The sequence below is a fragment of the Suricata suricatta genome, chromosome 6, assembly GCF_006229205.1.
Source record: "Suricata suricatta isolate VVHF042 chromosome 6, meerkat_22Aug2017_6uvM2_HiC, whole genome shotgun sequence".
Taxonomy (NCBI): domain Eukaryota; kingdom Metazoa; phylum Chordata; class Mammalia; order Carnivora; family Herpestidae; genus Suricata; species Suricata suricatta.
The window spans coordinates 12,568,812-12,582,850 of NC_043705.1; the positions used below are offsets into that span (position 1 = coordinate 12,568,812).

The window sequence follows — 14,039 nt, forward strand, 5'->3', positions numbered from 1 at the left end:
GACTAACCACAAAGACCAGAGATGGTCCAGTCTCCTGTGTCCCCGAGTCTCTGAGCCTGGGTCAGTCTTTCTCTGTCCTGTCGTTACCCTCTATGCCTGTTTATCTCCCTCCTTCTCCCTTAGTGTATGCCTCTCGCTCTCTGTGTGGATGGAGATACAGATGGATATCTTTGCCTTTCTCACGGTCTCTCCTGTTTTCTGATTTTCCCCCTAATTCCCCACTCCTTCGCGTGAGTATCATAGCATTCTCTCTCTGCCTTGCCCCGACCCTATTTCTCTGTTTTGGCTTCTACTTTCCGCTGCCTGCCCGTTGTCTCTCTCCCTTTGCTCTCAGCTGCCTACTTTCCCAGCCTGCAATCCCACACCACCCCTTTCTCCCTGAGCCTTGGAGGAGTGACCTGCCCCTCGCTCCTGGGGGCCCATCCAATCATTGCCTGGTCACCAGAGCCCCCTTAGTCAGGGGAGGATCACAAGCCGGATGAGGGAAGGTGCTCAGTTGGAGGGTCCAGGGACTGAGGCCAAGAGCTCATATTCCCAGAGGACCAAATTCTTTTGTCCTGTTAAATCCCCTCTGGGGAGCAGGCAGGGCAAGAAGAAAATGCATTCCTCGTAAGACCCTTCCCCAGAACCCCACCGTGGGAAGAGGGGGTGCAGGATTGCACCAGAATGTGGGCCAAGAGCAGGGCCTGCCTGGCATCTCAGCGTGTGGGCAATATCCAAGGATCTGTTCCCAGGAAACTAAAAAACTAAAAGACACAAGTGCATTCTGGCCCCTCCTAGATACCCTGATTCTCAGAATATATTAGATGTACCACTACCACCCCCTCAGGACAACCTGAACCAGGGGCTGAGTCTCCACGACACTGAAGTTCTCAAGGACTGTCTGCTTTCATCTCCCAAATGTCACCTCCTCACTCATTCAGAATTCCTGGGACTCCATGGCCTTCCAGGGTCACCCAGACTTTCAGAAAACCTTGACCTTTGAGAGCCTAGGAATTCCAGGTACATCTGACCGCTTGGACTTTAGGACTCTGCAAGAGACTGAGGTTCCCATGATATCCTGACATTCTGAGTCATCTGGGAAACGCTGCAGCATCCAGGATTCTGGAGCAGTTAGGACACCCTGACACCCACAATACTCTGCTTCCTGAGATAACTTAGACCCAGAATGTACATTCTGACATCTTTAGGAGATCTGGACCCTTCAAAGACAACCTGATACCCCAGGACTCTAGGATCTTCTAGGACACACTGAAACCCAGAATGTTCTGCTCTACTACAAGGTCCCCCTGACTCTGCTGTGGGCTTCTAACCTCTCAGAGCTCACTAACCCAGTGAAGACACCCTTCTCCTCTTGGGGTCCGAATCACCATGGTCATCCTCATCTTTCACACACATCTTTTGAAAAGCATCCTGACAACTTAAGACCAAATTAATAATAATAATAATAATAATATTAATAATAATCCTCTAGGATCTTGATGCTTACAGTATGGTCCAAAGCAGCAGCAGCACATGAGAGCTTGTTAGAAATGCAGAAACTTGGAGCCCATCTTAGTCCTACTGAGCCAGAATCTGCATTGTCACAAGATCCCCAGGAGAAATGGGTGTCCATTTATCTTCACCAGCTCAGGCTGCCATGACAAAATACCACGTGCATGGCTGCAAATGACCACCCGAGTGCCAAAGTACACTTTGGCAAAAGGGTACTGGGGGTTTCAAATACATTTTAGTGACTTTCCCAATCCGGAATCCACAAAAACTGAGGATCAACTGTACCTACATAGTGAAGACACTATGACTGAGAGTTAATGGAAGAAAAGCAGTTAGGACTGTACTTTGAACATAATTAACACAGGCGAAAATGTTACTTTATTTTCATTCTTAGTATTACCACCATCCCTGGGAACCTCCCGCCCTCAGAGTCATTCTGACCTTATCTGATTCCTGAGTCCCTAGGGCACAGGGTTGAATTCAGTCTCTCGGACCCAGGAGCCCTCCAAGAAGTTTTGACTTCTGTACCTTATAGTCAGCATGATAGCCTGAATCACAGTGTTCCTCACAACCTCCTAGGACACCCAGCACCTAGACCCTGGACGTGTCCAGATGAAGGCAAAATGAGGTTTGGGACACTCTGACCATGTAAGATATTTCCTGATCTCAAGGCACCTGGGTGACTCAGTCAGTTGAGTGTCTGACTTCAGCTCAGGTCATGATGTCACAGTTTGTGAGTTCAGATGAGATCAGGCGCATTCGGGGTGGTATGGCCGTAGACACAGTTTGTGAGTTCAAGCCCTACATTGAGCTCTGTGCTGACAGCCTGGACCCTGGAGTTGGTTTCAGATTCTGTGTCTCCCTCCCTCTCTCTCTCTGCCCCTGGCACACTCACACTCTGCCTCTATCTCTGTCAAAAATAAATAAACATTAAAAAATTAATAATAAGAATAAAAGATATTCCCTGCCCCAAAGGGCATCCTGCCCTCTAGTCCATTCAGAAACACCTCCCCCCAATCTGGTGGCTTTTATCTTGCAAAGGGCATCCTGACACTGAAAAGCCACTCAGACCCTAAAGCCCAACTCAGGAGATATTCTGATCATACCGGCCTGACCCATAGAACATCTGGACCAAGTAGAGGCATATCCTGATCGGCCCAGGCACCCTGACCATGTGATGTGCCTGGTGCTCTCACCTTCCCAGGTACTCTGACTCCCTCAGTCCTGGGCTTCCCAATAGATACCCTGCTCACTGCCACTTCCCCCTTCCTCCCACATGCAGCCCACCAGGACCTCCTGAATCCATAAGGTGATAATTCTTTAAAAAATTTTTTTAATGTTTTTTATTTATTTTTGAGAGAGAGAGAGACAGAGCATGAGTGGGGGAGGGGCAGAGAGAGAGGGAGACACAGAATCCAAAGCAGGGTCCTGGCTCCAGGCTGTCAGCACAGAGCCTGACATGGGGCTCAACCTCCAAAACTGTGAGATCATGACATGAGCCTAAATCGGATACTCAACCAACTAAGCCACCCAGACACCCCAATGAAATGGACAACTTTATGAAAGACAATCTATCAAAGCTAACTCAACAACAGATAACGAACTAGCTCTATATCTAGTTAATAATGGAATTTGTAGTTTAAAAAAATTCCCACACACAAAAATGCACTTTATGCCCAGATAGCTTCAACTGGTGAATTCTATCAAAGTTTTAAGAAATATATAATAAAACCGTATACAAATTCTTTCAGAAAATTGAAAAGGTGTGAATGCTTCCCAACTCATTTTATAAAACATTATAATAACAGACCAATGTCCTTTATGAATACAGATTCAATAATCCTAGATAAAACTTCAGAAACTCAAATCTCATTATATCTAAATTAGCAAATACATATGACTAAATCGACTTTGCCCCCGGAATGCAAAGTTGGATTAACATTGGAAATTCAATCCATGTAATTCACTATATTAATAAAGTAAAAAACGGGCCACCTGGGTGGTTCAGTCAGTTTAAGAGTCCAACTTTGGTTCAGATGATGATCTCATGGTTCCTGAGTTCGAGCCCTGCATGGGGCTCTGCGCTGACAGTACAGAATCTGCTTGGGAGTTTCTCTCTCTCTGCCCCTCTCCTACTTGTGAGTAATTGTGCACATGTGTGTTCTGTCTCCTCAAAATAAATTTTAAAAAACCTGAAAAAGACAAAGTTAAAAAGGAAAACGATCCCAATAACCCCGAGCAAATGCAATACACTCATAATAAAACCATTCATTAAAATGAGAACAGAGGGAGATTTTCTGAACTTGATTAAAGTCACAAAAGAAAAACCTACAGCTCGGGGCACCTGGGTGGCTCAGTCGATTAAGCTTCTGACTTCAGCTCAGGTCATGATCTCATGGTTCGTGGGTTTGAGCCCCGCATCAGGCTCTGTGCTGACAGCTCAGACCCTGGAGCCTGCTTCAGATTCTGTATCTTCCTCTCTCTGCCCCTGCCCTGCTCATGCTGTCTCTCTCTAAAAAAAAAATAAATAAATAAAAACAGTAAAAATTAAAAAAAAAAAAGATAACCCTACAGCTAACATCACACTTAATGTTGAAAGGGTAACTATTTTCCCCTTAAGATTAGGAACAAGATGGAAGTATCTTCTTACCACTTCCATTCAATATTGTACTGGACATTACAGCCAGGATAATGAGGCAATAAAAATGTGATGTAATTGGACATATATATTTAATCTTCCTCCCTACTTCCTGGCACATGAACTTCAAAAACTGTTGGGATTTCCTGACTGATGGGGATGGAAGGACCATATTTTGTTATGCATAAGAAGCCCCCTGGATATTACCTAAGTGTGCGCTAATGAAGTGACTCTTGGTGGGCCTCGAGATTGCCTCTGGATGGGGGCTGGTTACTAGAGGAACCAACCAGGTGATTAGACAGTTGGAATCTTTTATTTTTAAATATTTATTCATTTATTTTGAGAAGGAGGAGGGGCAGAGAGAGAGGGAGAGAGAGAATCCTAAGCAGACTCCACATTGTCAGCACAGAGGTCCAGGCAGGGCTTGAACCCACAAAGCATTAGATCATGAGAGCTGAAACCAAGAGTTGGATGCTTAACCAACTGAGCCACCCAGATGCCCGACAGTTGGAACTTTTAGCCCCAGGCCCCCAACTCCAGGGTGGGAGGAGTCACTGGAGATTCAGTTAATCACCAATGGTCAATGATTTAACCATTCATGCCTACATAATGAAGTCTCCATAAAAATTCCTCAAGGACAGGACTCAGGGAGCTTCAGAGAGCACCTGCGTGTCAGGAGGGTGGCACACCCCAAACTCCAAGAGGGCAGAAGCTCCTGTATGAGGGCCACCCCTGGCCTTTGCCTATGGTGGCTCTCCATTTGGCTATTTATTTGTATCTTTTACAATGTCCTTTATAATAAACCAGTAACAATAAGTAAAGCGTTTCCTCGAGTTCTGTGAGCCGTTAGAGCAAATTATCCATCCTGAGGAGGAGGCCATGGAAACCTCAATTTGTAGTAAAATTAGAGTGTGGGTAACCTGGGGACCCACTCCCTGCAACTGGCATCTGAACCTTGTAAGACAGAGCCCTTTACCTCTGGGCTCTGTGCTACGTCAGGATAGTGTCCGCACTGAATTTAGTTATAGAACACGGAGTTGGTGTCCTGAAGGTGAGAGAACTGGTCGTCAGTGTGGGGGAAACAACAAAAAACAAGACAAAACCCATACATTTGGTATCAGAAGTGTTGTGAGCAGAATATTTAGGGGCGCCTGGGTGGCTCAGTTGATTAAGCATCAACTTGGACTCAGGTCGTGATCTCACAGTTCATGGGTTCAAGCCCCACATCCGGCTCTGTGCTGACAGCTCAGAGTCTGGAGCTTGCTTCAGATTCTGTGTCTCCCTGTCTGTCTGCCCCTCCCCCACTCATGCTCTATGCTCTGTGTCTCTGTCTCTCTCAAAACATTTAAAAAAGTGAAATAATTAGTATTTAAAGTTGTCAAAAATGTGAGCAATCTGAACACTAAAAACTAAAAATAACATTCATGAGAGACATAACATTTTTTTTAGAAAACCTTTTATTTTTATTTTAAATTTTTTATGTCTTTATTTTTTTATTTTGAGAGACAGAGACAGAGAATGAGCTGGGGAGGGGCAGACAGAGAGGGAGACACAGAATCTGAAGCCTGGTTGGCTCAGTGGTTGAATGTCTGACTCTTGATTTCAGCTCAGGTCATGATCCCAGGATTGAGAGTGGGATTTTGAAAGAAGCACTATATACCTGAAACTAATGTAACATTGCATGTAAACTATACTTCGGTAAAAAAAAAAAATAGCATTACAAGTATACTGTTTAGAAAAATATGAGTGCTTACACTGGGCAGTGGGACCCACGGGTGGAGAGATGAAAGGTTAGGGAACTGGTTTTCCATCTAAAGTCCTGTTTAACTTTTACAGCTGTGCTAATATATTTATTTGACTAAAGTAATTTAAAAATAAGAAGCATAAGGGGTACCTGGCTGGCTCAGTCAGTAAAGCACATGACTCTTGATCTCAGTGTCATGAGTTTGAGCCCAACGTTGGGTGCAGAGATTATCAAATAAACATATAAAAAATGCTTAGTCAAATACTTTATTTATTTATTATATTCCTTCATTATTAATAAAAGCATTGAAGGTAATTTCCCCACAGGTTTTTATATTAATTTTTCCTTAATTTATAAATTATTTTGGTTTTAATATTGTTTGATATGAAAATTATAAACAATGCTTTATTTTTATTTATTAAAATTAAAAAAATACTTTATTTATTTTTGAGACAGAGAGAGACAGAGCACGAGTTGTGGAGGGGCAGAGAGAGAGACATAGAACCTAAAGCAGGCTCCAGGCTCTGAGTGGTCAGCACCGAACCTGACACAGGGCTCGAACCCATGAACAGTGACATCATGACCTGAGCCAAAGTTGGACACATAGCCGACTGAACTACCCAGGCACCCTGTATAATCAATGCTTTAAATTTTATCAACTGGACATTTCTTTTTAGATTTAGATTTTTTGGTTTCCAATTTTTGATTATGTAATGGAGACTGTAAGAGAATGTATCCTATAAAATCACTGTTGGGGACTCTGGTAGCCTAAAAAGTAGTCAATAGTTGGGATTATTCCCTGGGCTGGAAAAAGAATGTATAATCTCTATTTCCAGGGTGGACATAGATGTATCTTAAATCCAAATCTCTTCACTGTCAGGGTGCCTGGGTGGCTCAGTCTGTTAAGCGTCCAACTTCAGTTCTGGTCGTGATCTTGCAGTTCGTGAGTTTAAGCCCCACGTCAGGCTCTGTGCCAGCAGCTCAGAGCCTGGAGGTTGTTTTGAATTCTGTGTCTCCTTATCTCTCTGCCCCACCTCTGCTCATGTTCTGTCTCTATCTCAAAAATAAATAAACACTAAAAAAAATTACTTCACTGTTTAAACAAAATCTCTGCCATATTTTTTATTAACTACTTCATCTATCAAATTCTGTATATTAAAGGCTATCATTAAGATATTATTTAGTCAAATTCTTTGAAAATTTTTATGAGCTTTTGCTTTATGGAAACTATTGTTCATTCTTTCATTTGATGTTTCATATGAGTTTCTATGAGTTTTTCCTCTATTGTCATAAAATATAAGTCTTTTATGACTTATGCCTCTGGTTAACTTAATTACTATTTTATCTATCATTAATTGTGTCACTCTTTTTCTCTATTTTTTTACCTAAACATATTTTCCAACTTCATATCTGTGTAATATTTTCTTTTTAATTATTTTTTATATAGTTTTAAAGGTTTTTAAAAAATGTTTTCAGTAATCTCTATCTAACGTAGGGCTTGAACTCACACCCCGAAAATCAAGAGTTACACACTCTATGTACTAAGCCTGCCAGGTGCCCCTCTTTTTTATTTTTTTAAAAGGTGAGTTTTAAAAACTTTGCTTTTTGTATGACATACAAATAGAAACTTAGAAATACACACCCATATTACAATAGCCAGTAGATAACTATTTAAATGACCACATACACAGCTCATTCCCAGTATACCCTACCCTTTGTCTACAGGCAATTATCTCTAAGTGGTGCTTCTGATTTCCTGTGCAAGGACACAGCCACAGTTACAGGGATTAAAGCACAGACTTGAAGTTCTGCTCTTAATAGTTACTTTCTTAGCGGGGCATCTGGGTGGTTCAGTCAGTTAGGCATCTGACTCGGTTTTGGTTCCATGATCTCATGATCATGAGAGGGAACCTGATGCAGGCTCTGTGCTGGGCTTGGAACCTGGTTAAGATTCTCTCTCTCCCACTAATACTGAAGAAGAAAACCAAAATGGGAGGCATCACAATTCCAGACTTTAGCTTCTACTACAAAGCTGTCATCATCAAGACAGTATGGTATTGGCACAAAAGCAGACACATAGACCAATGGAATAGAATAGAGAACCCAGAACTGGACCCACAAATGTATGGCCAATTAATCTTTGACAAAGCAGCAAAGAGTATCCAATGGAAAAAAGATAGCCTCTTTAACAGGTGGTGCTGGGAGAACTGGACAGCAACATGCAGAATGAAACTGGACCACTTTCTTACACCATACACAAAAATAAACTCAAAATGGATAAAGGACCTCAATGTGAGACAGGAAACTATCAAAACCCTAGAGGAGAAAGTAGGAAACAACCTCTTTGACCTCAACTGCAGCAATTTCCTACTTGACACATCCCCAAAGGCAAGGGAATCAAGAGCAAAAATGAACTATTGGGACCTCATCAAGATAAAAAGCTTCTGCACTGCAAAGAAAACAATCAAGAAAACTAATAGGCAACCAACAGAATGGGAAAAGATAGTTGCAAATGGCATATCGAATAAAGGGTGAGTATCCAAAATCTGTAAGGAACTCACCAAACTCCACACCTGAAAAATAATTCAGTGAAGAAATGGGCAGAAGACATGAACAGACACTTCTCCAAAGAGGACATCCAGATGGCCAACAGACACATGAAATGATGCTCAGCATCACTCATTATCAGGGAAATACAAATCAAAACCACACAGAGATAGCACCTCACATGAGTCAGAGTGCCTAAAATGAACAAATCAAGAGACTATATATGCTGGCGAGGGTGTGGACAGACGGGCACCCTCCTACATTGTTGGTGGGAATGTAAACTGGTACAGCCACTCTGGATAAGTGTGGAGGTTCCTCAAAAAATTAACAATAGAACTCTCCTATGACCCAGCAATTGCACTGCTGGGGATATACCCAAGGGATACAGAAGTACTAATGCATAGGGGCACATGTACCCCTATGTTCATAGCAGAGCTTTCAACAATAGCCAAATCATGGAAAGAGCCTGAATGTCCATCAACAGATGAATGAATCAAGAAGATGTGGTTTATCTATACAATAGAAAACTACATGGCAATGAGAAAAATGAAATCAGGACATGTGTAGCAACGTGGATGGAACTCAAGGGTGTTATGCTAAGCGAAATAAGTCAGGCAGAGAAGTCCATACTATATGTTTTCACTTAAAGTGGAACAGGAGAAACTTAACAGAGGACCATTGGGGAGGAGAAGGGGGAAAAATAGTTGGGCTGAGGGAGGGAGGCAAACCATGAGAGACTCTTCAATACTGAGAACAAACTGAGAGCTGATGGGGGAGGGGGAGAGGGAAAGGGGGGTGATGGACATGGAGGAGGGCACTTGTTGGGATGAGCACTGGGTGTTATATGGAAACCAACTTGACAATAAACGATAAAAGAAAAAAATTTTTAAAAATTCTCTCTCTCCCTCTCCTTCTGCCCCTCCCCTGTGCATACTCAATCTCTCTCTCTCTCTCTCTCTCTCTCTCTCTCTCTCTCTCTCTCTCTCTCAAAAAAAGCAAAAAACCAAAAGGCAAAAACAAAACCAAAAAACAAAAACCATAATTAATTTCTTAGTACAAATCCTCAGATCAAAGTTAGTATTTGAAAGAAGAAAGAATCCAGGGTCCTAAAACCTTAAAGATTATAGAAGAGTCTGCAGGTTCAAAGTGTGTAGAACAGAGCTGCTATTCAGGTATGTGGGCCAATTTCACTGGCTCTACAATTTTTCTTCAGGCCCATTTTGGGGACAGAACAAGAGATGCAGTATATTCTGTGCCATGGGCACGAGATGCTCTTGGACTGTGGTAAGCATCAAGTCTGAGCACTAAACCGAGCTCCCCTCATCAGAGACAGCTGGATCCAGAGAGAATAGGAACAAAGGGCGGTTAGTATGTGCGCCTCTAGTGAAGCCATGGGGAATCCACCCTGGGGACGCCCAACTTTGGCAACTATGGCTGCCCTGGTCCCTAAGAAAGTCCCAACCTCCAGGGAAGGTGATCTGTTTATTTGCTCCCAATCATCCAACCAGACCTGAGAGAGCCACACTGTGTAACTCTAAGTATTCTCCTTCGGTGAGAAAATGTTCCTCAGTCTCAGTCCTGGCTGATGCTTTCGAATCATCCACGGTCAAGTGGAGATGCGGGTTCCATGACCACATGTCACGGCGGCAGAGAACACCAGGTAGGAAGGGCTGGGAGAGCAGGTGACGACACAGGACCTCCAACAACGGAGTCACATGGACACAAACACGCAGATAAGCAGATACACGAAATCCCTCTGTACCTGACCGAGTTCAGAGGGGGCATGTGTCCTGGTTTGACATGTCCAAGCCTTTCCCTTTTCAGGACATGTTGTCCACTGCAGGACAGAGCACACACATTTCCAAGGTGGACCTAGACAAGCAGCAGCGGGAGATGAAGGAGACAGCTCAGGTTAGTGGTGCTAGGGTCAGTGACTGCAGGCTCCTAAAAGTCCTGTCCAGAAGCTCAGACCAAGAGCCCTCTCCCTCCCCACAACAGAGACTCTTCTGGAAGATATTCAAGACCCTCCCATGCTGCCCCTACTCTGCATCTTTCTGCCAATTCCTTCCATGTTTGTCCACCCACTATTGTGTGTGACCACGTAATCAAGGAGTCCCAGAAGGAGAGGCAGCTTGGATGCCACACCGTGCCCCACAGAGGGGAGCTGGCTTGGGCTTGAGTCTGGGCACTCGGCAGTTCAAGGTTTGAGGTCCAGAAACACAAACCCTTAATGCTGCAGACGTGCCAGGTGTCTCAGAGACAGCCACGTGCTACCAAGACTTAGAAGACATTCGTGCAGGATACCAGGTGTCCACATAGGTTAGTTATAGAGGGGTGCTTGGGCAGCTCATTGGGTAAGCATCCATTTTTGGCTCAGGACATGATCTCACAGTTCCTGAGTTTGAGTCCCAAGTGGGGCTCTGTGCTGACAGCTCAGAGCCTGGAGCCTGCTTTGGATTCTGGGTCTTCCTCTCCCTGTTCCTCCCCTGCTTGCACACACACACACTCTCAAAAATAAATAAAAACATTAAGAAACTAATATATATATATTATATATTATATATTATATTGTATTATATTATATTAACTCTATAAAATGAGCATCATTCCGAGGGGATAGGTAGGGGTATTCTCTTGCTAACAGGAAGCTGCATGGGAGAGTGAATGAATATCAGGGATGGGTGACCATTCAGAGTAAGAGGAATTTGCCACTGTGGAATCTCAACCTGCTGGGGTTTAGACCTTGAAACAAGAGATTGTTTTTTCTAGCAATTGATTTTCTACTGGCAGGTCTCCTAAAAACATCCTGGCCAAATTCCTTCATTTTGAGCCATTCTACAATGGCTATAAAAATGGCTCTTGTGGGTAGTCAAGAACAGTCTAAATCTTTGATCTCTTGTGTTCCACTGTCTCACAATGTGCCTTGGCTTGGAGTGTGGTGGAGGAGGGGGAGGTTGGTAGACGTGCTCTTTGGGAGTTGGAGACAGAGAGAGAGAACAGGGGAGGGTCAGAAAGAGAGGGGGACAGAGGATCCAAGGAGGGCTCTGCCCTGACAGCAGTGAGCCCAACTCGGGGCTCAAACTCCAGAACTCAGGAACCATGAGACCATGACCTGAGCCGAAGCTGGATGCTTAACTGACTGAGCCACCCAGGTGCCCCCGGCTTATAGGCTTTTATCTCTGTGGGCTGCTCACAAGGGATTTTCCAGGAATTACCAAAGGAACTATATATGTTTTTAATTTTTTAAAGTTTATTTATTTATTTTAAGAGAAGGCACAAGCAGGGGAGGGGCAGAGAGAAGGGACAGAATCCCCACCAAGCGTCCGTGCCATCAGTGCAGAGCCCGAAGCAGGACTTGGAACTCACAAACCTTGAGATCAAGACCTGAGCCAAGATCAAGAGTTGGATATTTAGCTGACTGCACCAGCCATGCACCCCCAGCTTCCCATTTTCCTTGACGCAAGCCCTGCCCTTCCACTTCTACGTCCCCCATTAAGCCATTAAGCATCCTTTCCCCTGTGCTCCTACTTTCAGGAGCTCCGGCTACAGCCTGGTACTGCCTTCCCACACTTTCATCCTGTGATATGACTTACGAGAAAATGCCTTCAGATTCCAGAATCTTACAATGGTTTTACTAATTTAACTCTGAAAATGCTAGGACACTTCACCGTTGCTATATTACAACCATCATATAACCAATCCCCTTAAAATTATGCCTGTAAGGTCTGTTGCCACAGCCAGTCAAGTCACTTAGTCTGAGTCTCCTCTCCTCCTTCTGTGTACCAGCCCAGGTGTTAGTTCTTAACCAGGAACGCCATCTCCTGTCCTCTTACCACCCAAACCCTGAATTCTTCCATGGCTATCACAACCTCAATATTTATTTATTTGACTCCTCCAGCCTGTACTGATTTCTTCATGCTGGGATTATCATTCGGATATACCCCACAATTTCATTCTATGAACTTGCTCTTCCTCTTCAAAAATAATACCAAGGGCCACATTCATTTGGGCTAGCACAAGAGGGAAGAGAAGTCTCTTTGCAAACTCCTGTGCACAGCCCGCTTAGCTTATCCAAACCAATGGTCGTGAGTGACAGCAAGGATGTTTTGATGGCATTTGGTCACAACATTGAGGACAAACCCCCAGGCAGATCCTTCAAGGCCTAAAAGTAGAATAATCCTACTGGGTAGGAGACACCCAGAAGAATTTGAAGGGGTTGTAGACAATAGCATTTTATTCAGGTAAAAGAACTTGTGACCTTGAACAAATAAATGGTTAAATCTCCTGGCTTCATGTCTTCCTTCTGCCTGATGAAGCTTGTTATTCCTCAAACTTACAGGTTTGAAGTGAGGAAATGCACGTAAAGAAGGAGTCCAGACGCCTGGCTATGTTGGTTGTATTCTCACTTGGTTACATTCTACATAAATGGTGGCTAATCAAAACGTAGAGGTAAAACTTAGAGGAATTTGAAGAAAAGAGCATTTAACTGTTTTAGGACTGTAAATGTTATGAGGACTGTCATTCTAATGTGTTATCTCTGAATCTCTGAGTCTCAGGATTTTTATCTCTGATTCCTGTTTTCAGTCTTCCCATCTATGAATGACTGAATTCAACCTTCATAAGCTAAAAACAAACTATGTGTAGGAAAACACCTCCAAATACCAAAGATTCACTGAATGTTAGTGAAATATGAAGTAAGCTGTATGTAATCAGAAATAACAGACATAAATTAAAATTATAAAAATTAACCAGTTATTTACTTCAGGAAAGCTAACTCCATAGAATTATCTACTGTGCATTAATTATCAATGACAAAACCAGTATCACAAGTATTTTACTCAAATGATGATGTATTATCTATCTACTTTTATATTTAAAGTGAGATTAATTAAGAAATAAACCTTGGATCTGGTACATTAAAACATTACAATCTCTAAACAGTAAACAGAACTCAATAAACATTTCCTTTTACATTCAAAAAATTTTTAAATATTTATATTTGGGGGACAGAAAGAGAGAGACTATGAGAGGGGGAGGGCAGAGAGAGAGAAGGACAGAGGGTCTAAAGCAGGCTCTGCACTGACAGCAGGGAGCCCGATGTGGGGCTTGAACCCATGAACCATGAGATCATAACCTTAGCCAAAGTTGGACACTTAACCGATTGAGCTAGCCAGGCACCCTACATTTCCTTTTATTTTTGACTACATTTTCTCCCATGCAGACATGGATAGAGACAACCAGACAATGGTCACAGAATTCTTTCTCCTGGGACTCTCTGGGCAGTCACAGCAGGAAGAGGTTCTCTTTGGGCTGTTCATGTGGATGTACCTGGTCACCATCATCGGGAACGTTCTCATCGTCCTGGCCATCAGCTGTGACAGCCATCTCCATACCCCCATGTACTTCTTCTTGGCTAACCTCTCCTGCATCGACATCTGCTTTTCCTCAGTCACAACCCCCAAGATGCTGCTGAATCACATGATGGGAAGCAAGTCTATCTCTTATGTGGAATGCATGATCCAGATCTATTTCTTCATCACTTTCATCAACACGGATGGGTTCCTCCTGAGTGTGATGGCCTATGACCGTTATGTAGCCATCTGTTGCCCACTCCAC

General features: G+C 43.3%; 1 protein-coding gene across 1 annotated transcript in view; it reads left to right on the forward strand.

Moving 5' to 3' along the window:
* The first annotated feature begins 13,646 nt into the window (after positions 1–13,646).
* The window catches only part of LOC115293348 (olfactory receptor 1361-like), a 927-nt gene continuing 534 nt past the window's right edge, over positions 13,647–14,039 (forward strand). The window contains exon 1 of the mRNA XM_029941145.1: positions 13,647–14,039. This exon is cut by the window's right edge and continues 534 nt beyond it. Coding sequence (XP_029797005.1) covers positions 13,647–14,039 — 393 coding nt within the window.